This window comes from Microtus pennsylvanicus, chromosome 1, assembly GCF_037038515.1.
Source record: "Microtus pennsylvanicus isolate mMicPen1 chromosome 1, mMicPen1.hap1, whole genome shotgun sequence".
Lineage (NCBI taxonomy): Eukaryota > Metazoa > Chordata > Mammalia > Rodentia > Cricetidae > Microtus > Microtus pennsylvanicus.
The window spans coordinates 210478029-210504563 of NC_134579.1; the positions used below are offsets into that span (position 1 = coordinate 210478029).

Below are 26535 nucleotides of genomic sequence, written 5' to 3' on the forward strand. Positions count from 1 at the left end.
AGGCAAGGGACAGGGCTGAGTGACAGTGTGGCTGAACACCAGGACTCGGCGGAGTGGCTGATATGATTTGGTGCTGCTTGTGCATCAGAGCTGTGGCACACAGTGCCTTGTGTACCGTTGCCGTAGATGCTTCTCCAGCGCTTTGCTCAATTCTTGGTGTTTCAAGGGTTTTCTTCTGAGGTGTTTGTGTCTCTTCTCCTGAAGGGTGAGCCTGGGTTTTGTTAGTCTGGCGTATCTCTGGAACTCTGGGTTCCACAGCCCCACCTATCTCCTGGCCTTAGGCCTGCCTTGCCAGTTGTCTGCTAAACCTTCTATCTGATATCCAAACCCTTCACAGACACAGGATCCTCGGGTAGGAGAACCCAAATCTCTAATTCTGTGGGGCGACAGGAAGAGCCTGTTTGGTTCTGCTTGCTTTTGCTGTGTTGATGGCTTGCTCTGGTCCAGTTCCTCTAAGGGATGGCAGCAGGTGTGTGCCATGGGTGATACCACCTGTGGTGAAGTTCACTTGTTAGGCATGGCACTCCGTAGGGTTCTGTGAGTTAAAACACAACAGGCCACTGGTAACTTATGTAGTTTGGCTGCAAGGACCTTCTCTGGCTGGGCCCGCCCAGTCGTCGTAGTCCCTGCTGCCACTCACAAACCATTGCCTTTCAGTGGGTGCTCTGAACTCTGTCCGTTGCCTTTATTTATGCCTGGTGTACCTCTGCTCTGTCTTTCTGATGGGTCGTTCGCCACTTCACAAAGCTCAGCTGCGTTCTGCTCTGAAGAACTTGCCTCCCTTTGCAGGCAGTCTGCGGTGCCTTTGGTGTAGGTCCATGTTGTATTGCATGCTGGAAAGGAAAGCACACAGCCTGACTTTATTGTTGTGTCTTAAAGAAAACAGCTGGTCTGTGCTGATAGGCCAAATAAGGATTTGGATTTTGTTGATGTATACTCTACTTTCAAAAATTTCTTTAATTATGTGTATGTGTGCTGGTCTGTGTGTTGTGTGTGCACTTGGGTGTAGGTGCCCTCAAAGGCCAATGGCATCCAGGTCATTGAAGCTGGAGTTGCAGATAGTTGTAAGCCGCCCAGGTGTGTGCTGGTTGCTGAAGTGGGATTTTCTGCACAGGCGGTGCACACTCCTCACTGCCTGCTCATCTCTGCAGCCCCCATGTGGTCTGTTCTTGCTGCGAAAATGGATAGTTCTTCAGAGACTGTCTTTAAGTTGCATGTTTGAGTAGAGTTGAGAACCGCTTACATAAAATGTATGAAGCCAGAGTTGTTTCTGGCTTGGTTCTTCAGGTATGGACATATTTACATTTATAGAATGAGACATTTTGAAACGTGGGACTGAAATTTAAGCGGGAAACTGATACACAGAGCCCAAGGGTAATTTAATACAAGGTTCTTGTGTTTTGACTGGAGACCAACACTTGAGGCCAGGTTGGCTAGTGCTCACACAATTCGGATTTCTAGGATTTAGATAATGAATGTTCAGCCTGTTCTTAGATTCTCAGGTAAATGCTTGTAACTGATAGCCATTTACCACACATCAGCCCTTCTTGCCTTCATTATGCTGGCATTGTCCAGTTTACTGCCCGATGCCAGGTGGTAGAAGGCCGGTATGTGAAAGAAGAGGAATGTTTCTGTTGGGAAGCAACAGAGGGCACGCATGGATAGTGAGGCGTGTGAGCTTTACACAATTGTAATTGCAGTGCGATACACTTTCCTAATTATGCCCATCATTCAGTCTAGTTACTGATGTCTATATTTAGTTTCCAAGAGAAGAATAGAGTAGTTTGTGTGATTCAAAGTGAATTGCACTTTTAAGACCCAGTGGCGAAGGCTAAGCGAGGTGACATGCTTCATAACACCAACCAAACTGGCCACCCAGTTGCCGTCTGTGTAGCATAGATCTCATGCTGTGGTTTGTTACAGGGGTAACGGAACCTGAGTGTGGCAGTTTCTCCCTGCCAGCGACTTATTGCTTTTGCCAGTGAGCTGTTGGGGTTCCTTGCGGGCAGGGGAGGATACACCTTGAAAGCTGTACCCCTGAGTGTGTTTCCTTTCACTCTATAGAAGGATGGCTCACTGCCACCCTTTGTTGTTGCTTCCTAGTGTAGAGATTTTCCACAGCTCTGTTGGTGATTACAGAGTGCTACACTTTGCTAACAAATACAGCAAATGTGATGAAAATCCCATGTTGTACATTTCTGTGAACAACATGTTTATATAACATGCTAAATACTTCTGTTAAAGACTTGCCTTTTTGAAGTTGCAGATTTCATTCTGGGTTTTGTTAGTGAAGTGCACTCTGTTGGATAGTCCAGATGACAGGGAGGTTAGGAGGATTGTTAGTTTTCTGCAAACAATAACATTTTTGAAGTGGAACCTTTGTAGAGAGTGAGAGTTGAATGTCTGGATTACATGGCTGATTTTCCCGCTGTGCCTTGTAGGCACCGAGTGAAACCACTGAACGCTGTTCGTCCCTGTCTCCTATTGTGGAGTAGACAGCACTGAAGCCCTGCAGAAAGAGTGCCCGGAGGAACCAATTTGTGTGTATATTTATAAAATGATACTGTGGATGATGTGGGCTCTGACCTTGACCTTGTGGCGTTACCACAGCCTCACTCATTCTGGTTCTGTTGAATCTTGACTTTGCCCGTGAACTTGAACTTGGCTCACATCCTTTTGACCGCTTTTATCTAGCTGTTGATCTTTGATCTTGGTTTCAATGACTCTACCCCAGACCATGGCCTACTCAACCTGAGACTGTTTCTGGTTTCTGACTGCCAGCTGGGCCCGTCTTCCTAGACATGCTTCTATCTCCTTGGTTCTGATCATTCCGTAGTGTTATTTCTTCACTCTGTCATGGGCACCCACCTGCCGTGCTTGTCCTAAGTCACCAGCTCTACTCCACTCACGAGGCTGTGCCAGACACTCTGTTTCATCTTACTTTGACCTCTGTGGTGCTGGAGACCATGGCCACCCTGGCAGGACAGCCACTTCAGCTCGTCAGATGGTGGCTTCGTCAGTTTTCTTTTTCCCTGAGAGTGGTCACAGCTGAACTTAAGGGGACCGCAGGTCCTTTGGGATTAAATCCTGGGAGCTCTGCTCTGTGCGCAGATGCCTTTCTATGCCTGTTCTGTTCTCAGAGTTTCCAATGCTGAGGACTGGGGATTGTTATTAATCTTTTCTCTGACACATCCCCGGGTGCCCTTCTGCTTAAGTCTCTTTAGTGAGTACCTGTCAGTCAAGTCTGCATGCTAGCCAATGGTCTGACTTCTCTACCAACACCAGCTTTTGTTTCTAGTTTCCTCCTTCCACCCTCAGCCTGAGGACTAAGGGTGCCCAGCTTTGTGAGATGACCGCAGCTGGAAGTGCCACTGTGTGCTTTGTTTTCCTTTTATTTTGAGATTAGAATATAATTGCATCATTTTTCTTCCCTTTTAATCCTCTTAAACTCTCCCATATACCCTCCTTGCTCTTTTAAATTCATGACCTCTTTTTCAAATAGTTGGTGTTGGTGTTGGTGGTGTGTGTACGCGTGTGCACACACATATATACTTATATTCCCAAATAGAAGCTGTTACTTGTATGTATTTTTCAGGGATGATCATTTGGTATTGGATAACTAACTAGTGTGCTCTTCCCTGGCCAAGACCATTTCTCCCCCTCACCACTCCTTCGTTCCTTGGAGTCCTCTGCATGTGGCCGAGGGCTTGTGGGCTCTCCCCTGCCGGCTTTGGCATGTCTGTTGTTGTTCTTGTTCAGCTCAGGTTTAGGCAGCCATGTTGGTGAGACTTTCTGGGTGTAGCTGCTGACATTCCTAGGAGACACGACCTCACGGCAAACACTCTGATGTTCTGGCCCTTACATCTGCTTGTCTGCAGTGTTCCCTAAGCCTTAGGTGTGGGAGTGAGGACTGGATTCCATAGCTCTGTTTCGATTGGTTGTGTTTCTTTGTAATGCCCTCTGTTGCAAAGGGAAGTTTCCTGGATGAGGTATGAGAACTGCACAGTTGTGGGTCTGAGGACACATTAGAGCATAGTTGGGGCTGTGCAGGTGTGGTGAGGTGGGACTTTTGTAGATGGTCCTCCAGGATCCATGATCTTATAGCCTTGGGGAGTTGGCTGGGGTTCACTACCAAGCATGTGCTTACCATGTATTTTTGTGTGTTTTACTATTCACCATCGCTGGCTGGATCATGTCTGTTCTCCCAACTCCACACCAACTTGGATTTACCTCCAAACAGTAAAATTACCTGTTGCTACACAATATGTTTCTCCTACGCTCCTGTTCTTCCTTAGCATCTCCAAAGTCCGCCACGTAAGGCCCTGATAAAGGCTACTTTAAAGGAAAGAATGCATTAGAACCTCTTACCGCGAAAGCTACCTCCGTGCTTGTTGTAGCCATGTCCCCTTTGGGCCTCCATACAACCACAGTAACCACTGACTTTTGAGTAGTTGTCCGGTTCTTGTGGTCCGCTTCCCCTCACCACATGCTCCCTCCACACCGGATGGAGTCTTCACACTTGCTGTGCCTCTGACCACTGTATTTGCTGTCGTGTATGTTTGGATGTTTCCCAGCACTTTGCCTATCTTGCTCATATTTTAGGAGCCACTTTTATCACTCACAATTGTTAGCAGCAAGACCTGTCTGTCTAGCACACGCAGCAGTGGAAGCTCCTCGAATTGCCAGGAAGACGGAAGGACCAGACCATCGAGAAGGCCATAGATGAGGAGATGGCAAAAGCCACTCCTAGCTGCAGGGCAGAGTCCAGAACCACTGTGTCCCACCCCTTCCTTGCCTGTTTTCATTTCGCTTCTAAGTAAGAGCATGCTACCTCACATTGGGCATTTACTGCAGGTTTCTTTGTGTCACTAGGTAAGCCAAAGGGCATGCGCAGCGCTGGTCTGGGTCTCGTGGTAGTAGTGCTTGGGTCCTTGTCTTTGGAATCCCTTCCTAGGAGGAGTAGCAGAGAAGGATGAAGAGTTAGCTGGAAGGCAAAGCAGGTCCGTAGCTTGCGCACTGAAAGGGCGGGCAGGAGGGTGGGCACTGCTCTACACTGGTACTTTATGTGGGAGTGTCTGTGGTCGTTCTCTGTGGTCTTAGGATGATGTGTTAGTCATTTGCATAGTTGACCATTTGGAGTGTGTTCTCTGGACAGCTGCTACTCAGTGAGGTGGATGGCATTGTTATCTCATCCTGGGGGAGGCATGGAGACCGCTGAGCCCCCATGGCTGTTCCCGGCTGGCTATACTAGTGTCTCCGCACCAACACAGTGTACATGCATGCTGCGTGTGTTATCACAGGGCCTGGAAGGTGCCACAGCATACGCACTGCACAGAATTGCTTCACAATGGGCCTGGATGCAGAGTTGGAGTCAGGGAAGGTTAATTTGGTATTTTGTATTCTTGTTCTGACTACTTGTGTTGTTTAATGTTGTAACATGTCTCTGGTTGACTGCAGCCATATGTCATTCAAATGGAACCTGTACTTTGGCATTGGCCTGACAATCACTCAGCTGTGGAACACAGCAATGAAAATTACGAAAACTGTATCTGTTCATTAGACCAGCGGAGTCTATAAGCACTTCTGTGGCCGTGCCCTGCAACTGTGCGCTCTGGCCAATGAGAGTTCAGTAGGTTAAGGCTTGAGCCTCCCGACTGTGTGTTGTATGTTGGTTTCACACTTGCAGATCGCTGTAAAAGCCAGATAGATGAGCACTTTAAAAGATTATAGCAATGGAAAATGCGTTCTGGGAACGAATGGCCTCAAAACAAGTATTAGAAGAGGCGTTCTAGTGGATTCTTTTTCATATCACATTAAACACTTCTGCAGACTTAACAGTTTTAGTTTGGGGAGTATCGCATGGTTTTTCTGTTTCAGGAGAAGAGGGTTTTTGCCCTATTGTTTCTGTAAGTATCATGCCAGCTCTCACTGGGACTTGAGCTGTATCCACACGCTCTGTGAATATGCAGCCGAGCATGTGTGTGTGCTTTCATGTGTGTTTGTGTGTGCTTACACATGCGTGTGCTGAGTGTTCCCATGTTCCAGACTTGATCTTTCATAGGAAAACGAAGTCAGTTCTTTCATGCCTGAGAGAAAAGCAAAACAAAAATTCTACAGGCCAAATTTCAAGCCCTCTGCACAGCAGCAGATGGCAAACTGTAATCGAAGGAGGGTCCTGCCAGCCTTCGGTTTCAGAAGTCTGTTCTAGTGGGGACTGTGGGCCTCTGGGAGCCCAGATGCCCCCTGAGGGTGGATTTGAGCTGTTAGAGGAGCCAGGTGGTCAAAGAGCAGGCTGATGCCACCCAGAGGAAGAAGAGAGGAGCAGAAGGAGAAAAGTGAGAGTCAAGAAAGAGGCGTGGTCTGGGGAGACTAATAGCGCCCGGAGAAAAATGGAGAGAGGTGTATGTAAGGAGAGAGAAGGAAGGAGTTGGAAAACGGTAGAGAGCTAGTGGAGAGAGAGAAGACTCGGGACTGTTCTGTGAGCGTGTCCTCCAAGGCTTCCTGCGAGCTACTCGGTGGGTGGTTGTACTGTTGCAGTCTGGGTATGGAACCGAGGCCCGCTGCATGCCCGTCAAGCACTCTACCACCGAGTCACAGCCTAGCCTTATGATGCATTACTTAGGTGCCCAAAACAATGATCTGTGAACATTAACAAATACTTGTAATTAACTAAAACTTGTTAAAAATTTTGCATAAGGAAATATCACGGACTTTTTTAGAAGTTTTACAATTTTATTAAATATTTGTGCATTTGTCAAACAAAGAAAACGTTTGATCTGAAGACAGTTTATATAGTCATTTGTGCATATTTCTAGTTGAGGATAACAGGAGGATCTGGAGAGGGTTCTAAAGTGAGTGGTAGACATTGGAGAGGATTTCTCTAGGATTTCCCAGCTCTTCGTCAGGTGACTTGTACACACACACACACACACACACACACCCGCACGCCTGCATGCAAATGTTTGTTCTGGGTGGTTTTGGGACCCTCAATGGCTGGTTTCATTTCCTGAGGATTTGTAAATTGCCGCTAGAAGAAGCTTAGAATGCTCCTCTAAATCCAGATTGAACTCTCGAATCTGGTCTTTGAAATTTAAATACTATAGATTTTAAATTCTAGCAGATTATTTTGGAAGAAATTGTATTATTTTTGGTGGTTAAGATTTTCAAAGCTTTGGACAAATAGTCTTTGTGTACTGTTTTTTTTTTCTTCTACCCACACACATGTGCATATACATGCAGGTTCTGTTTCTTCATGTGTGCATTTGGCTTGTCGTCTTCATTACTGGTCATCTCATTCTCATTTTAGGAACATGGGAAAGACGTGGGCTCTGGTGCTCTAACACTCGACTTCTGACAGCATCCAGCATTGGAACTTCGTCCAAGCCTGCACATTGGGCATGCCCAGTGTTTGTGCATGCTGTCCTTGAGGGGAGTGTTATCAGGAAACACAAATGTAGACATTGCTTTAGAAAAACACCCGTCTGTCTTAGAATGCAGTATTTTAATTTGGGGAGTCGCTGTGTCCCATTGTCCTGGGTGGGTTCCTAAGACAGAGCTGTGTCCTTGCTAACAGTGGGAGGCCATCCTGAAGGCAAGGAATTTCTGAGTAACTTGCAGTTTAGTCTCAAAAACTCCAGTATGAAGACTACTCAAGTCGCTCAGAAATTCCTTGCCTTCAGGATGGCCTCCCACTGTTAGCAAGGACACAGCTCTGTCTACTGAAGTTTTTGAGACTAAACTGCAAGGTATTTGCTTGGGTAGTACCTCATGTGCTTCTGGTCTAGGATACATTGTGCTCAATTATAGAGTCGGCCATTCACATGGCCAGTGTTTTCTGTGCGCATCTGCCATATGTATACCCTGGCCAGCATTAATTGGAGTCCTCCGGCATTACCTCATCGTGGCTATAATTGGTCCTTGTTTTGCCTATGTGTCTCATTCTTGTCACCTGTTACTGTTACTCAAGTCCTTTGTTTTCTCTCTCTTATTTATGTGTTTGTGTTTATTGTATGTGTGTGTAGGTGGGTGTATACTTGCCACTGTGCTTGCGTGTGGGTCAGAGGACAGCTTATGAGAGTTGGGTTTTTGCTTCTGATACTCAGGTTCCAGGCATTGAGTTCAGGTTGTTAGGCCCTTGGTACCAGTGTCTTTACCTCTGAGCCCCCGCTTTCTCTCTGCTGTTGGTGGACAGCCTAATCCTCTGTCCAGTCTCCTCCTTTTAGGCCCAGCTTAGCCCATGTCCTTGGAATCCTTTTTCCAACCCTCATCTTGTGGGTCCCTTCTCTGCTGTGGGCCTGTGTTGTTGCTCACAGTGTCCTCTGTCCTCTGTTCCCCGGCATGTGCTGTTGCTGTCCTGCTTACATTATGTCAGTGTGCCAGGATTTTCCTGCCCACATTTGCAGGTCCTGGCTGGTTCTGTTGTCACTTCATTTGTATAAGGAACTGTTGGATATTTGTGTAATGATGCTTGGGATAGCAAGACATAGGTGCAGCCTTCCACTCTGAGGGCACTGTGGTTAGTCTTACCAGAATCTAGCATGGTCAGCTGGCTGCGCTCCATAGTTGTGGTAATTCCCTCTGTGAGTAGACACTGAATCTGTCCTGTCGTGGATTGCTGCAGGATTCAGTGAAACTACCTGTGTGTAGCACTGCCATGGTCATGGGTGCTGGTTTTCAGTGAAGGAAACTGACATCAGTGGAGAAATGAAATAATGAGGTTGTTGGGTAGGTAGAACTGCCAGAGATGGATGGTTCTAGAAAAGAGTTGGTTGGAGCTAACAAACTTTATACTGTGTTTTGTGGTATAGTTTTTTTTTTCCTGAGAGAGTAGAACACAAAATAAGGTTGTGATATAAAAATGTTAGCAGAGGACCCTGCAGGGATGGAGAGCGCACTGGCGAAACTCCTGCTTTTTCTCAGGCTAGCCCTGGCTAGCAGCAGGCTCTGGCCCTCTGTGGGCAGCGGCCCTGGTCGGAGTCTGTGCAGGTGACTGTTGGACCCCAGGGTTCCAGAGGTACGTTCAGTAGCTCGTTCCTACACACCCAGTTCTTCCTGAGTTGTTACTGTTAGCTTCTGTTTTTTAGAAATCTTGTCGTGAACTCTGGGTAGCATTGGTAGGCCTTTCTCTAATTCTTTCTGCCAAACTTGGCAGAAGTCAAATGGCCTGGAGCCTTGGCTTTAAAGTCTGGTGACCTAGAGCCTGGGCCCTCACACAGCAGCTGGGCCTTGCTCCCCAGGCAGTGACAGTCAGGTCCCTGGGACGCTTCGCTCTCAGGGATCTGGAAGAGCAAAGTAAGCCACACCCTGCCCTTCTACTCATCTTTGCACCGTACCACACACACTCCCTCAGGGTCTGTGGACGTGAGCCGTGGAATCCTCCTGCTTCAGCATCCTGAGTACTAGGATTACAGGTTCTAGTGTGTATAGCCACCTCAGCTAGATTGTTATTATTATTATTTTTTTCAATTTAAAAAAATGTAGTCCAGGAGTCTGGAAAGATCCTTCAATGGGAAAGTGTTATCTAAACACGAGGACCCGATTTCAGATCTCTTCCACATACATATAGAAAGCAAGAGATAAACACTGAACTGCATGCATCCACACATACCTGTAATCCCAGCACAGAACAAACTGTAGAGTGCTTGTGTAGCATGCGTGACCCCCAGTGTTCCATGAACCATTGGTGTGACGCAGACCTGCCACCCCAGCACTTCTGGGACAGGGGCGGCAAGGTCAGAAGTTGAAGGTTATCTTGGTTCGAGCTGACTTAGAGGCCAGCTTGAATACTTGAGATATGTCAAGAAAGGAAAAGACAGAGGTTGCGCACCACTGACTTTCAGCCTCTGCTCGCTGCTCTCCTTGTCTCACCTCTGCCCTCCCCTTCCCCCTCAGCACTATGACCTCCTTCTCCCTGTTCTCAGCACAGGACTGGGCTTCCTGGCCACCTGCTTTGCCCCTCAGTCTACTTTGAGACTCGAGGAGCAGCCATGCTTGGGGCCAGTCTGGTTCTCTTCATTGTGTTTGTGGTGTTTCTTTCCTCTCGTACATTGTCTTCGCCATATTTGACACTTCAGGTGAGTGCTCCTCTCTTAGCCCGTGGCATACTTAGATGCTGTACATTTCAAAGGCCATATTTCAAGCACCACAGTTTTTAATTTTTTCAGTTTTGAGATAGTGCGTCTTTTTTTCTGCTGATTTTGTATGTATCCATCTCCTTTTCGTGAGAGAATGGTGGCTAGAGAGGGTGTGGTGTGGAAACTGCCTGCTCCTTACTCAGGAAGCTGGAGGCTGCAGGCAGCAGTCATGGGCCTGACGTCAGATCATCCATAAAAACAAAACCAAGATCGCTTCTCAGCCTTTTGGCTAAGATCAAGTGTAAAGACAAAGTGTGACATCAAATGGGACTCTGTAGAATGTTTCTGTGTCATTTAAAAATAGAAAGCATAACGCAGCCTGAAAGACTATAACTAAATACTACTCACAGTCACATACAGGCATATGTGTCCACTTATATAGTGCATATACATAACACACACACACACACACCCCTGTGACCGACAATCCTGAAGGTACCATAAGATCTGCAGTGATTCTGTCTTTCCTCCCGTTCCCTGGCTGACTTCTCTTCTGAGTAAGGTGCCAGCTGCTGCTCTATTGGCTCTTTTAAAATCGGTGGGCTCTGTATCCCCAGCTCCACTCAGGAGTTATCTCAGAGAAAACAGCCTTTTTAATTAAATATTCCTTGCACGTGGCCCCGTCACACAGCTACAAGGCTGACATTGCAGCCTCAGCAAAGGTTATCTCTTGAAAATTCCCAGAGATTCCCCTTTGGCGCATCCATGTTGGCAGCTGGGTTTATGTAGGAAAGTGGAAAAGCTCTTGACTTCTCTTCCTGTGCTATATAAAGCTAGAATCACTGCCAGAAGGGCAAGGGGCGGGATCCACAGGGGTCACAGACTTTCTGAGTCTCAGTGTGGTGAGCAGAGTCTTCCCGTGTGCCTGTGCGCAAGTGGGGGCTGTGCGACCATGAGCACACTGCAGCCTGGCTTTGGTTTTGAAGTCTCACTGGAACCCTTGCCAGTCTTACGTGTGTGCAGAGTGTGGTCACAATTTACCTATGTGTGTGCACACTTGTTACACCGCAGGTCTCATGTGTGTGCACAGTGTTGTCACACCGCAGGCCTCATGTGTGTGCACAGTGTTTATAGGTGTGTGCACAGTGTTGTCACTCCGCTGGTCATAGGTGTGTGCACAGTGTTCTCACACTACTGGTCATAGGTGTGTGCACACTGTTGTCACTCCGCTGGTCATAGGTGTGTGCACACTGTTCTCACACTGCTGGTCATAGGTGTGTGCACACTGTTGTCACTCCGCTGGTCATATGTGTGTGCACAGTGTTGTCACTCCGCTGGTCATAGGTGTGTGCACAGTGTTGTCACTCCGCTGGTCATAGGTGTGTGCACAGTGTTGTCACTCCGCTGGTATAGGTGTGTGCACAGTGTTGTCACACTGCTGGTCATAGGTGTGTGCACAGTGTTGTCACTCCGCTGGTCATAGGTGTGTGCACAGTGTTGTCACTCCGCTGGTCATAGGTGTGTGCACAGTGTTGTCACACTGCTGGTCATAGGTGTGTGCACAGTGTTGTCACTCCGCTGGTCATAGGTGTGTGCACAGTGTTGTCACTCCGCTGGTCATAGGTGTGTGCACAGTGTTGTCACTCCGCTGGTCTCGTGTGTGCACAGTGTTCTCACACTGCTGGTCATAGGTGTGTGCACAGTGTTGTCACTCCGCTGGTCTCGTGTGTGCACAGTGTTCTCACACTGCTGGTCATAGGTGTGTGCACAGTGTTGTCACTCCGCTGGTCATAGGTGTGTGCACAGTGTTGTCACTCCGCTGGTCATAGGTGTGTGCACAGTGTTGTCACACTGCTGGTCATAGGTGTGTGCACAGTGTTGTCACACTGCTGGTCATAGGTGTGTGCACACTGTTCTCACACTGCTGGTCATAGGTGTGTGCACAGTGTTGTCACTCCGCTGGTCATAGGTGTGTGCACAGTGTTGTCACACTGCTGGTCATAGGTGTGTGCACAGTGTTGTCACACTGCTGGTCATAGGTGTGTGCACAGTGTTGTCACACTGCTGGTCATAGGTGTGTGCACAGTGTTGTCACACTGCTGGTCATAGGTGTGTGCACAGTGTTCTCACACTGCTGGTCATAGGTGTGTGCACAGTGTTGTCACTCCGCTGGTCATAGGTGTGTGCACAGTGTTGTCACTCCGCTGGTCTCGTGTGTGCACAGTGTTGTCACACTGCTGGTCATAGGTGTGTGCACAGTGTTGTCACTCCGCTGGTCATAGGTGTGTGCACAGTGTTGTCCGTGCTGGTCATAGGTGTGTGCACAGTGTTGTCACTCCGCTGGTCATAGGTGTGTGCACAGTGTTGTCACTCCGCTGGTCATAGGTGTGTGCACAGTGTTGTCACTCCGCTGGTCATAGGTGTGTGCACAGTGTTCTCACACTGCTGGTCATAGGTGTGTGCACAGTGTTGTCACTCCGCTGGTCTCGTGTGTGCACAGTGTTCTCACACTGCTGGTCATAGGTGTGTGCACAGTGTTGTCACTCCGCTGGTCTCGTGTGTGCACAGTGTTGTCACTCCGCTGGTCATAGGTGTGTGCACAGTGTTGTCACTCCGCTGGTCTCGTGTGTGCACAGTGTTGTCACACTGCTGGTCATAGGTGTGTGCACAGTGTTGTCACTCCGCTGGTCATAGGTGTGTGCACAGTGTTGTCACTCCGCTGGTCATAGGTGTGTGCACAGTGTTGTCACACTGCTGGTCATAGGTGTGTGCACACTGTTGTCACTCCGCTGGTCATAGGTGTGTGCACAGTGTTGTCACACTGCTGGTCATAGGTGTGTGCACACTGTTGTCACTCCGCTGGTCATAGGTGTGTGCACACTGTTGTCACTCCGCTGGTCTCGTGTGTGCACAGTGTTCTCACACTGCTGGTCATAGGTGTGTGCACAGTGTTGTCACTCCGCTGGTATAGGTGTGTGCACAGTGTTGTCACTCCGCTGGTATAGGTGTGTGCACAGTGTTGTCACTCCGCTGGTCATAGGTGTGTGCACAGTGTTGTCACTCCGCTGGTCATAGGTGTGTGCACAGTGTTGTCACTCCGCTGGTCATAGGTGTGTGCACAGTGTTGTCACACTGCTTTGACTTTGGGTTTTCTACTTCTTGAAAACAATTTTTTACCCTCTCACTAAGAAATACTGTTTTTCTGGGTGGTGGTGGCACATACCTTATTCGCAGCACTCGGGAGGCAGAGGCAAGTGGATCTCTGAGTTCGAGGCCAGCCTGGTCTACAGAGCAAGTTCCAGGACAGGCTTCAAAGCTACACAGATAAAACCCTGTTTCAAAAAGCCAGAAAAGAAATTTGTGTTTTACAGATTCGGAAGTACCTGTCAGAGTTTTGGCAGTGATAAAGTAAGAAAGATCTCCAGCGAGACGCCTCCTTCCAAGGAAATGAGCTCAGGTGTTTTCTTGAGCCAGCACTTTCTTGGATGGAGATAATGGAATTTCCTGAGGAGGTGGTGCAGGCCTTTCTGCTTTCTGGTCGCCTGTGCTGAGCAAGTGTCCCTTCTGTGAGTGTTTGCACAGATGCCTAGCAGCCCTTTCTCTTTCTGTCCACGAGATGACCTCCAGGGAGTATCACTCTGTGGGGCTGTGTTCTGCATTCAAGCATTGCTAAAATGACCACACAGTTTAGGGAGTGGGGAGAACACATCTCATGTTGTGAAGCTGAAGTGTCAGCGCTTGCCCTCAGAGCACGGCTGCTTTCCCACTATATAAATAAAAAATAGGTCCGCAGGCCCCTTGGTGGACTGTGGCTCATAGAAGACAGTGCAATGCCTTCTGGGTGCTGTCTTCACCAGTAGGCAGCAGCAGTTGGTAGTCTTGACCTCCGATGCCTTCTGCTTCTCCGTCTTACCAAATTTACATACATAGGAAACTAGCAATCTCTCTCTTTTTTGGAATTTATTTTTCTTTTATGTGCATTGGTGTTTCGCCTACATGTATGTCTATGTCAGGGTGTCAGAATTTGGAGTTATAGACAGTTGTTAGCTGCCATGTGGTGCTGGGAATTGGACCTGAGTCCTCTGGAAGAGCAGTCAGTGCTCTTAACCGCTGAGCCATCTCTCCAGCTCCTGATCAATCTTTTTATAACTGAAATTTCTGGAGTAAAAATTATTACCCTGTGATACACATATACTTTTAGCCCTGAAGTCGAATCTTTCCCTTTTGTGCTCACATTTTATCTGAAGACAGTGCGGACTGTATAGACCTCGGTATCCATGTCCTCCGTAGCTACATGGGAAGGAAGTGTTAAAGCAAACACATGATTAGGGTACTTGAATGTAAAGCTACAATTATACACTTGATGTTAACTTTGTACACAGTAAGACTTTTGTTCATCCTGGGTTATTATGGAGGTAAGTATTTCGCTGCCAGTGAAAGTCTGCATTTTATGGATCCTTAAATAAAGCTTTAATTGGTAGATGTGGAATGGAAGGTGGAGCTTGTACACTGAGGTGGGAGAGGAGAGTCTGGCATGTTAGTGAGGGCTCCTTTTAAAGGTAACACGGAGGGTCATCCCATTCTTTTACAGCCTGGAGCCTTTTGCTTCCAAATCATTGACGCTATTTTAGCCATTGTAAGGACTAACTTACCAGAATTGCTTTCAGTCAAGAGACAGAGGACTGCAGAGAACAGGGGATTGTGATCTGGTAAAGGCATTGGCTCTTCTTGGTTGGCCATACTTTTATTAATCTAAGTCTGTGCATGAGTTAGGGCATATCCATGAAGCCTGAGTTCATTATGAAAATTAGAAAATTTACCACTTTGTAAAATAGGTATTAATGTTGCAGAGTTGCTGTCCAGAAGAGGTAGTTGGGCTGGAAATACAAATGAATGTAAGAAGGGTCTAAATAAATTCATGTTAATATATTCATAACGGTTATTAAGAGTAAATAAAGGCTCTTCTGGACATATCCCTGACTCCTGGAAATTGAGGTTACAAGAGACACTATCATTTAGTTCCCTCAGCCGTAAAGCAGATTCACTCTGAGTACACGGGTCCGGCTTGTTCATTTGCACTGTGATTTGTTAAACAGAGAACAGTTGCACCTAGAGTAAGCCCTGAAATTTCGTAGGCAGTGAATAACTGTAAAGAAGCCCAAGCAATATAACGATAGGTGTTATTTCATATGTTTATATCTGTAAAATCTTAGGTTGAGTGTACCTTGCTGAGAAAGTTTAACAACAGACTTGTCATTTTAAAAAGGCTAGTAACAGGTGAGAGCTTTTCACTGTTTCACCTCTGTAAATGTAAATCTACTGTGTGGATGGCACAAAAAGTTTAAATTTCTTGGTGAGGGGTTGGGCGGATGGTTTGCTCAATCATCCCAGGTATGTTGTATCGTTTTGGGTTGGATAGCAGTGTTTGTGGTGTAGAACCTTCTGGGAACCAGGGAGCAGACAGAGTGGGGGTGGGGCCCACAGCAGCCTGAGGGACCCTGGAGCTCCTGTCCTCTGCCACCTGCCACATCGTGGGTATAAGGCCGCTTTGAGCCAGGCTTACTGCACGGTGTGGATGATGAACGCAGCACCTTTGTTGATGACTTTTCTTTACACATAAAGAACTGATTTGAGGAGGTTGTGGAGTAGTTTCTCCTTAGGTGAGCCTTAGGACAGCGTCTGTTTTCTTCTGAGGAAAGAGCACCTGGGTTGTTGTCATTCCCAGTTGGGGACTTGGATTGAATGACTGCCCTTGTTAATTCCATTGCCTGCCAGCACCCTAGTTTGGGTGGCCATGTTGACACTGTAGCGTTCTTGCTGCAGCTGGTTCAGCCGGGCATCGGCTGAGGGTCTGGATTTCTTGCTGTGTGAGACTTTTAGTTTCTCTCATGCATGGAAAGTATTTGACATTTCTGTGAACTCAGAAGCCAGGAGAACTTGTCTCACCTGAGAGGAGCTGTTGAACTGAAGATGTTTTCTGTAGTTTGACTTCCTGTTGTGTAGATTTTACCTGGGAGGGCCTAAATCTACTAAGGAAAAACAAATTACAAAAATTTCTGCTATTAAAAGTAAGTTGCTACAGTATACTTTTTATTGACTCTTAGCAGACAACAGTGGTAAATAATCAGAAATAAATTGCATTTTGTTCTACAATTATGAAAAAGTCATTAATCAGGTTAAGGATTTGATAACACTGCCATAATCTGTAGATAATTTTTGTACACACATGAGTCCCCAGATTTTTATATTAAAACAACATTGTTTATTGCTTTGCAGTTTGTTACCTTAAGTCCTGGATCAGAGGCGCACGAGGACTCCACGTGTTGTCTGTAGTGAGAAGCAGTGTGTTCAATGGCACTGTCATTTTTCGACACCGCCCCTTTAATGAGTCTCTTGATGGACTCTGGGTTTTTAGGCTCTCCTAAATTTTCAGCAGGCAGAATTAAACTCCCAGCCATGCAAATGTTTGTTTACTTGCTTAATTTTTTTCTCTTAAGATAAATATGTAGAGACATAATCCAAGTAAAAAAGATGTTGCTTCTGTACACTTTGTGTCCTAGCCTAGAGACCTGCATTTTTATTTGAATAGAAGTCCTCATTGTTCCAGTATGCCCAGTTGCTCTCTAACTTTTGTTATATGAATTGTAAACCTGAAAAACACCCTTAAGCATCTATGAGCAATCTACTTAATAGTCAAATAGAGCCTGCCACATAAGCAATGCAGGAAGGAGACATTGGATATGTTCCATATACGTGTATTACAATGTCTTATCAAACAGTAAAAATGTGAGGTCAACAATCTAGATACCTTTTCTCTATTAGGTGTAGATGTATATTTTTATAATATTTTTTCAGTATGATTTACATATATTACAATACCCAGAACATTTTGACAAATGTCCAAGTATCCATGAAACTATCCACTAATTAAAGATAGTTTTATCACTCCCAGAAAGTTCCCAGTGTCTCACAAGCTGTTGGCTTGATTTCTGTGGTCTTAAGTTTGAACTTCATATGGACAGTTCGGTGTATTGAATGTACATGTATTTAGGATTCTGTTTTTCTTTCAACATTGTTCTTGAAGTGCAAATGCCAAACTGTACTTCTGTCATTAGGGAAAGCAGAGTGACTTGGTACTCATTAGAGTCTGGCTACTGGGCCGTTGCTCGTCTGGATGCACCTGAGGAAGAGGAAGCAGCGTAAGGCCAAGTTCAGATCAGGACAAAACCCACTGATCCGGAGTAACATAAACATCTGTGCAGAAACAGAATCTACAGTGAATACATTTGATTGCTTTAGAACACTGAACAGAAGTGAAGTAAGTCAGCCACGTGTGCACATGAGTGTGTGTTTCCACTCCCACGAGAGAAGCAAGCTTAACTGGGGTGCAGAGTTGAATGTGGAACAGTGGCAGCAGGAGACTGAATGGAAAGGGCTGGAGTCGCAGTTGAGTGGGCGCAGCTCCGGCTCTCGGCGGTGAGTCTGAAGATGGACAGCATGCTGGTTGTCTGATTTTGTTAACTTGACACCACTGGTATCCTCTGGGAAGAGGGAACCTCAGCTGAGAAGATGTTTCCCTAAGGTAGGCAGGGCTGTGGGGCATTTTCTTGGTTAGTGATTCATGTGGGAGGTGGGCACCCAGGTAGTCCTTGTTGTATTAAAAACCAAGTTTGAGTGAGCTATGGGGAGCAAGCCAGTAAACAGTGTTCATCTTTGACCTCTGCTTCAGTTCCTGCCTCCAGGTTCCTGCCCTGACTCCTTCATGGTGGACTGTGGCTTGTGAGCCATCATACCCTAAAGTGCTTTTGTTCATGGTGTTTATCACAGTCATAGAAAGGAAGCTGGGCCAGAGGCTCTCATGTTTGCACTTACCGAGTTGGGCTGTCAGCTCTTTCACGTGTTTCCCAAGCTGCTTTGGAGACAGTCATCCTGGTCTCTTGTTTAGCTCACTGTGGAATCAGGGCTGTGGTATCTAATAGGTGTTCTGGGAGGTTCTTCAGTGAGTTCTGTCTCAGATCGAGTAGTCCGCACACACTGAAGATTTAAGCCAGAAAAGCCTGTGAAGTTTGCAGCTCTGGGCAGGGGCCGTGTGGCTGTGTGAGGTCCTTGGTCAAGGGCAGATAGGCCCTTAGCTTTGTAAGGATTCTGGGTCCTTGAGTGTGCTCATATTACACGCTTTATTTCTACAGCCTACTTAGTTTACCCTAGAACTGATTTCCTGCAGTACCTTGAAGAGTTGGTTTCCCATGTAGGAGGGTCAGGAAAATGCTGGCTAAGATTAGCAGCCCATAGGACTCCTGTCAGTGGAGAAGGGCCACAGGGGGGCCTGCCCCAGGCAGATCCTACAGAAGGGCTCTAGGACCCTCTGGAGTCCTCAGCTTGTGTCCTGTCACCACCCTCTTCATTTCAGGTGGGGAAGGGTACTAGTTGGAAGCAAGATCGTCATTTTAAAATGTAAAATTAAAAATTTAAGCATAAGAAAAAAGCATAGATGCACATGGAAACAAATATCTAGTGTAACTACACTGAGATTTTAGATTTTTTCCACCTCAGTTGTCCCTCTTCTCCTCCTCCTTCTCTACCCCCAACTTTCAGTCTGCCCTCTTAACCTTCATTCTGTCCCCAGGGTCCCATATCTGTTAGGTAAACACTATTTTTTTCTTTTTTGTTTGTTTGTTTTGTTTTGTTTTTCAAGACAGGTTTTTTTTTTTTTTCTGTAACTTTGGAGCCTGTCCTGAAACTAGCTCTTGTAGACCAGGCTGGCCTTGAACTCACAGAGACCCTCCTGCCTCTGCCTCCCAAGTGCTGGGATTAAAGGGGTGTGCCACCACTGCCTGGGTAATGAGGTCAGTGATAAAGAAGGAGAAGGGAAACTTGAGTGGTTCGTTAATTTTGGAATATGAGCAGAAATTCATGGGCCTGGTGAAGGGAAATGTGGGGTCCAGAGTGCCCTTCTGACGCAGACCGAGACTTGTGTCTTCATTGGGATAATGTCCTGGAGAGAACACTTGAGGCCGGTGTATCACCTTCAGGTACGCCTTCCCTCTCTTCCCAGTAGAACACTTAGACACATTCAGCTTTTTAAAGTTGTCATTCTGTGTGTTTATGCAAGTGTAGAAGTGTCTAGAAGTGAGTGAAAGATTCTTTTTAAAAGTCATGAAGACCATCAGGCCCCAGATGTTTGCTGGAGAGCTTCCGTTAGCTCAGTCCCGTGATACTCTATAGTAGTCATGGACTGACACCTGGTTACCTGATCGGATGTGAGGTGCTGCTCCAAGCCTTCATTAAAGACCTCCTGCCAGTGGCCGGAGGGAGCCTGGGTTCCAGATCTGGTGGTACAGATGCTGTCCTTGTGATAAGTTTAGATTTTACACGCTGATAGCTGCTTCCTTAACTCATTGCTAACACTCGCTCATCAGATAACATTGCTGTGAGGTCCTAGTCCAGGGACATGGCTTTGGTGTGGGAGCAGATACCCAAACAGTCCAAGGCCGACCCCATAACATAACTAGTCATTACCCTCATGGTAAAACAAGTTGGTCAAGCCTGAGGAGGACGATAATGGTAAGGTTGCCTGCTCTGGGCCAGGGTGACCCGAGGCAGAAGTTCTGTAGCCCCAGTGCTCAGTGCTCAGCTGTGGTACTGTCAGCCTCGCTTGTCAGTCTGTAATCTTAGTTGATTCCAAACATGGTGAGAACAAGTGAGAGTCCCAGGACCGTGTGGAGTCAGCATGGATGTACAGGGAGTTCCTCACGGACACATCCTTTGTCCCTTCAGCAGTGTGCTTGGGCTTCTCAGGCCTTAGTCAGCACCGCAGGAGTAACAGTGAATTACACTGGAGCCAAACAAGGCTGGGGTAGAAAGAGGAGTACCAAGTCCCCCATGGCCAAGAACTGAGAAGGAGACAGTGGCTCCTGGACTTTTGGGGTCTCTGTTTTAAAGTAGTGCTATTTCGTTTAAGAAGTCTGCAGAGAAGCATGTAGTGTTTGAAAACTCCACTTCTAAACTGACCAAAACAAAACCACTGACCATTCAAGAGCCGAGAGCCTTCACTTCGGCAGTAGGAATTACTTATCATGGTGAGAAGTTGGTTCTTAAAGCAGCGCTTAGGAAGCAGTTAATGCCACGTTGCAGCTTGTAGTTTGACGAGGAGCAGCAGCCTTGATATGAACACCTTCATAGCGTCCAGCTTGTGAAACTCCCGATAGCCCAATTTTACAGCTCACACGGTTGACACAAATGATGGGATGGGCCATACTTGCTGTCGTGCAAGACAGAGGACCCTCTCCCAAATACCACTTTCATATTGTGTGAGAGACTTTCCGTACACCATGGAGTCAACATATTAGTGCACAGCTCCTCAGAGAGTTGCTGGTTGTGTTGACTGAGGCTTACAGTCATCGTAACACTGGCCGACATGTTATCCTTGCTGCTTCAAATTGCACAAAGGCGCCATATGAAATCCTGCATTAGATACCAAATCAGACATGGGAGCATTTAATGGGGGGGAGTACACGTGGTCCTGGTGCGGGTATTCTAGTACGTGGAGTTGAACTATATGAACAATTTTTGGTTTAACTTGATTCATTGTGAAATATCAAACTGTAAAATAAAGCAAAGATTTCTTTAATGGTATTATTATTATTATTTTAAACTTGCCTTGTCTTAGCAGCCTAGGCTATGTATGTGAGAAGCCTGTGAACTGTTTTGACCATATTTTCTGCAGTTATTGCAGGAAGGCTTTGAAAAATAATTGACCTGGGTTGAAAGGAACAGGAGCATTGGCTTTTTTATTTTATTTTATTTTTTGCATTATTTTCCTTTGATTCCATTGTATGTGCTGTGAATTTGTGCATTGTCTTGGAGATAAACTTTTTAGTATTAAAAATTATTTTTTCACTTTTTTTACTCATTAGAATGGTTGTAGATAGTTTGGCTCTTCAATGTGGATCTGGTCCTTTGGTTTCTGAAATGTGTGGGCTCGCGGGGCTGAAGTTCTTGGAGTTCTCTCACGACCATATTGTGATGTTATTAACAGGAGGATAACGTCACCATCCGTAGCAGCTGAGTGGCGCTCACTGCCTCACTGCCTGATCTTGTTTTTCTTTTTCTTTCCTGCTCTCCCAGTTGGGTTGGGGTTGGGAACACAAAAAACCAAACCGAAACAAAACCCAACAAGTCTATTAGGTGTGTGGGGATTGCTTTGAAAGAAGGTAGAAAATACTGTCAGTGTTGTAGCTTTTGCACAAGAGAGGACTTTTTTTCTGAGCAGTGAGTGGCTTAGGGGTTTAGGTGGCAGGGCACTGGAGACAAGAATGGTTTCCGCTGACTTGCTCTAGCTCTGCTATTTGCAATGTAGGATTCTTTGTTTTTGCCTGCTCTGTCGGCTAAGAAATCTACCCTCTATTGAATGGGTATCTGTCCTTCAAGAACACACATTGGGCATGGTTTTATTTGATATAGTTAGTATCTTCTGTATATGTATTAGCTTTCCATTACTAAGACAAAGTCTGAGGGAATCCTCTCAAGTAGGGAAGCAGATTCTTTGGCTCCCAGTTTTGAGGGCACATGATTGGTTGGCCCTGTAGCTCAGGGTCCTTGATAGACCACACAGCTTTGTGGGAGCACATGCTGGAGAAAAGAGCTTACTGCATGGACAGCAAGAGAAATGAGTGTGCAAGGGGTTGGAGTCCCACTGTTCCCTCTGAGAGTGCCCCATTGTCCTGCAGGCCTCGCAGGAGCTCCATATTCCTGCACTTGGGCCTTTGAGGCACATTTAAGACCAAGGGGTTTTGTTTGATGATAATGAGCACACTTTCCTTATAGTGTATTAGTAAGTGGAGGTGCTGACGTCATCAGCCCACATCTGTTAGAGGCTGAGAAGCGTGTTCAGCACACCGTGAACCTGATCACAGCCTTCCTACAGTGTGAGTGAGTTAGCCTGGACTGTGTGAACTCATCACGAGTTTGCTTGGGGGGGTTTAAATGACCGCTACCCCTAGAGATTCATGACTGTGTCAGAATGTGATACCTGATAAATGTCACGCTGTCTGTTGAATCCATTTATGGTATGTGACAGAAGCAGAAAGTCAAGTTATCGAATGAGAAGAGGTGTAAACACTGCATTGTGTCTCCCTTCACACGATGGCGTCAAACCCCGATTCGAGGTCGTTTACTTCCATCTCTTCAGTCCTCATTTGCTCCGTTTGCCTTTCTTACAGATGCCGCCGCAGTATGGACAGCAAGGTGTGAGTGGTTACTGCCAGCAAGGCCAGCAGCCATACTACAACCAGCAGCCGCAGCCCCCGCACCTCCCGCCCCAGGCCCAGTACCTGCAGCCCCAGTCCCAGCAGAGGTACCAGCCACAGCAGGTGAGCGTGACTGCTGCCCCCAGGTCCTGTTTTCTCCTCCAAGTGTGTGTTCAGAGACTGACTGTGCCCCGAAAATCCTCCTGTCCTTTAGGAGTTATTGGAGGGGGGTGCTTTGTGTGTGTGTGACAGGGTTTTTGTGCGTAGCCCTGGCTGTCCTGAAACTAGCTCTGTAGGCCAGGCTGGCCTTGAACACCCAGAGATGGCTTGCCTCAGTTTCCTGAGTGCTGGGATTAAAGTCGTGTGCCATCACCCTGCATGAAACGGGGATCTGACCCTTCTTCTCACTGCTGCCTCTCCTCTCCCCACCGCGTCCTACACAGTGAGGTGAAGACTGGGAAGAATAACTTGCAGTAACTGCTGGCACTCCTGACTAGTGGCCCCACAGGAGGGTTTGCAGGTCAAGTGACCCTGCTAGATGGCCTTTTATCTTGGCCTTTTCATTATGAATGTTTAGGGCCGCAGCATGGAGCATGGTTGCCTTGGAGTGTTATTCTCCTGAAGCTCAGTCACAGTATACTAAGATATGCACAGAATGTCCAGCCACCACGCTCTAAGACTCTGGTCTTCCCTTTGCTGCCTGGCTTCCTCTCTCACCTTTGATCCTCTGCCACGGTTCTCCTGAGTGCTGGGACTGTGCGCTGCCACCACGCACATCTAGTTTCTGGTTGAACTTAGACGAATTAAGGACTTGTTTTGGAGGCAGGGAAGATGATGGCTGAGCAGGTAAAGGCACCTGCCTGAGCCTGGCGAGCTGAATCCAATCCATAGGATCCATGTGGTAGAATGAGAGCAGACTCCTAACATCTGTCCTCTGACCGCCACCTGTGTGCGCACTCACAAGTACATAAATGTAATAGAAATGGAAAAGTATTTGTTACTGGGCCATTTCAGCTTACACAGTTGAGAAAAATAGTGTAAGATACATACATCTGTTTCATTTGTTTTAGACTGTGGCTCTCGAGTGGAGTGAGATGGAACAGCTGAGAGCCTTGCTCTGCGCCCAGCTGTGCGCAGTAGCTCCAGTCTCCTACAGAGCAGCCTCCTTGCATGCTAACCTTTTCCTCCGCCCTCTCTTTGTGGGATGGGCGTGGTCAGAAGAAGGAATATATGTGACACAGGCTTCTCCATTTAAGGGCTTTTGATGGAGTGAAGATTTCTGACCTTAAGTTGAATATGTAAACATGTAGAGCTTAATTTAAAAAATGTGTTGTCTTAATTATATATGTGTGTGTGTGTGTGTGTGTGTCTGTCTGTCTGTCTGTCTGTCTCTGCAGTTTGATACACATGAATGCAGGGGAGTCAGGTCTCTCCTTGAGCTGGACTTACAGGTAGTTGTGAGCAGCCCTAAGTGAGTGCCGAGAACCTAACGTGTGTCCTGAAAGAGCAGCAAGTGCTCTTAACCATGGAACTTCATTTTAATTGAGCGCATTCTAAAAGTGCATTTGCTCCCCCACCCCTGCAGTGGAGGCGCATGCAGGCGGATCACTCTGAGTTTGAGGCCAGCCTGGCCTACAAGAGCTAGTGCCAGGACAGGCTCCAAAGCTACAGAGAAACCCTGTCTTTTTCAAGACAAAAACAAAAACAAAAGTGTATGCGGGGATTTGTTGAAGTCAATTGCCACATGACATTGATTATAAAACTGTGGAGGGAGTTTATGGTTTTAAGCAAAGCATATTATAGCCACTGGAGAGAGTGAAGCTGGCGTTTAGTCCTCTTGCCGACATATGTATGTTTTAAAAGCTTGAGCAGCCAATCAGGGGTGTACAGTACTTCAGTTATTTCATCTCGCTCGTACTAGTGTGTGAACATTTTGAAGCTCTTTCATATTGGTCCCTTTAACTGACAGGAACTGGCACTTGGGTTTTTGTTGTAAGAAGGCTGCTTGTTTGTTCCTGGATGCTCAGCCCCAAAATAATCACACAGAAACCATATTATTTGCAATACTGTTTGGCCAATAACTTAAGCGTATTTCTGGCTAACTCATATCTTAAATTAACACATCTCCATTAATCTGTGTATTGCCACAACGCTGTGGCTTACCGTGTAAAGTTCTAGCATCTTTCACTGTTGGGCTACATGGCTTCTCTGTGACCCCTCGTTTTTTTCTCCCAGCATTCAGTTTAGTTTTCCCTGCCTAGTTGTACTCTGCCCTACCAGGCCAAGCCAGTTTCTTTATTCATTAACCAATAAAAGCAACACGTAGACAGAAGGACCTCCCACATCAGGTTTTGATATATGAAGTTACAGGCTTTTGTGAGGGCTTCCAGAACCTTATTGAACGTACCTGTGGACATAGGATCTTTGTCACTTTGTTGAAACACTCAGGTAGATTGCATCGCTCATTTCACTCTTGTGTACTGAAATGAGTCTCACTTGTCAAACCAGTTTGATTAAGGACTCTGAGTACCTGTCACTTCCTCAGGACCAAGCTCCAACTTCTCTTTTATGAAGGGTTTACTGACGGCTTCCAGAAGATGGCAATTAGTCAATTCATATCCTTCATATTTAAATATTGACAGTGTGCCACAGGTAGAACCTGTTTTTATGAATACTATTTTAATGTCCTTAGTTTAGGGCTTAATTTTGCTGTTATCACTGTCCTTTTATTAACCTATATGATTGAAGTATATGAAATACTGTATCTTGACTATGATAGCTTATTATAAAAATGATCACTTAACGCGGAAGGGACTGGGAGGAGAAGAGGGAGGGGACACTTTGGTCAGAATGTAAGATAAATAATAAATAATCAAAAAACCTAAATAAATATATTATTATTTAAAAGAAAATGATTCCTTAAAAAATGTCAGGACTTTTTTCTTATGTCTTTTGTTTTTTGAAACAGGGTTTCCCTATGTTGCCCTGGCTGTTCTGGAACTTGCTCTGTAGACCAGCCTGGCTTAAAACTCAGAGATCCATCTGCCTCTGCCTCCCGAGTGCTAGGATTAGAGATATGTGCCACCACCACCCGAATATGTTCTAACTCTTGAGCTCTAGAATATCTGAATATTTTTAAAGTTTAATTTGATATCCAAAGATTATCTTAAAAAAGAGAGAAGTTTCTTGGCATCTTAATTATCTCTAGGTATGTCACCGCTCATACCACTCTTTGCCAAACAATCATACTATTATAGTACATGGGTACATGCATTTATATATGCATGGTATATACTTATATTTGATAGTACGTAGTATGGTGTATCTCCTATCCTTCTTTGTACAATTGAAGGTGTTCTGTGATACCATGTTTATTTTTTGTTACTCTTTTATCTACTTACATAAATACATTTTCTCAAATTTTCAGTTCTTTATAGCTTTATTGGGTTTTATAGACATATCATAGTATATTTAATCTGTTCTCTTTAATGAAATTGAAATTGTTTGTAGTTCAAGCAGTGTTGCCCTTATAACCTATGTGTGTATCATCTGTTAAGTAGGCAACAATATCTGTAGGATGATTTGGACAGGTAGATGTCAGAGGCTGGGTGTATTTCCTCTTCCTCTTCCAGATGGTTCACTGTGGAGGCCACCTTGTTGACAGAGGTTTCTATCCCACCTGGTCCCACAGCCATTCAGTCCCAAAGAAATATACAGAGGCTTACATTAATTATAAACTGGTTGTCCTATTAGCTCAGGCTTATTATTAACTCTTACATCTTACAGTAACCCACAATTCATGTCTGTGTTAGCCACATGGCTTAGTGTCTTTTATCAGCGAGGCATTTTCATCTGGATGACGACTGCAGACTCAGCCTTTCTTCTTCCCAGAATTCTCCTGTTCTGGTTGACACGCCTATACTTCCTGCCTGGCTACAGGCCAGTCAGCGTTTTATTGAACTAATACAGTTGACAAATCTTTACAGGGTACTAGATCACTGTCCCACAGTATCGTCTCAGTTTGTATACCATTTCCATGAGTAAGTACTGTCCTGTACTCATTACCAGTGCCTCACGTGGATTTCTGGAGGTAGTGCCGATTGTCTGTATTTAAAAGGGTTTCTGTTTGCCATTCTCCTGGTCTGTAAATCTATGTCTTTTAATCTTGGCTTCTTCCAATTCAGTTTTAAAATTGATTCATAAAAATTGTGTGC

The 26535-nt window shown here is 46.0% G+C and overlaps 1 protein-coding gene across 6 annotated transcripts in view; it reads left to right on the forward strand.

Moving 5' to 3' along the window:
- Arid1b (AT-rich interaction domain 1B) overlaps positions 1–26535 on the forward strand; it is a 356893-nt gene that overhangs the window by 86625 nt on the left and 243733 nt on the right. For all 6 annotated transcript variants that reach the window (XM_075950348.1, XM_075950347.1, XM_075950338.1 and 3 more), the window contains exon 3: positions 22295–22444. In XM_075950348.1, coding sequence (XP_075806463.1) covers positions 22295–22444 — 150 coding nt within the window. The remainder of the gene's footprint in view (positions 1–22294; positions 22445–26535) is intronic.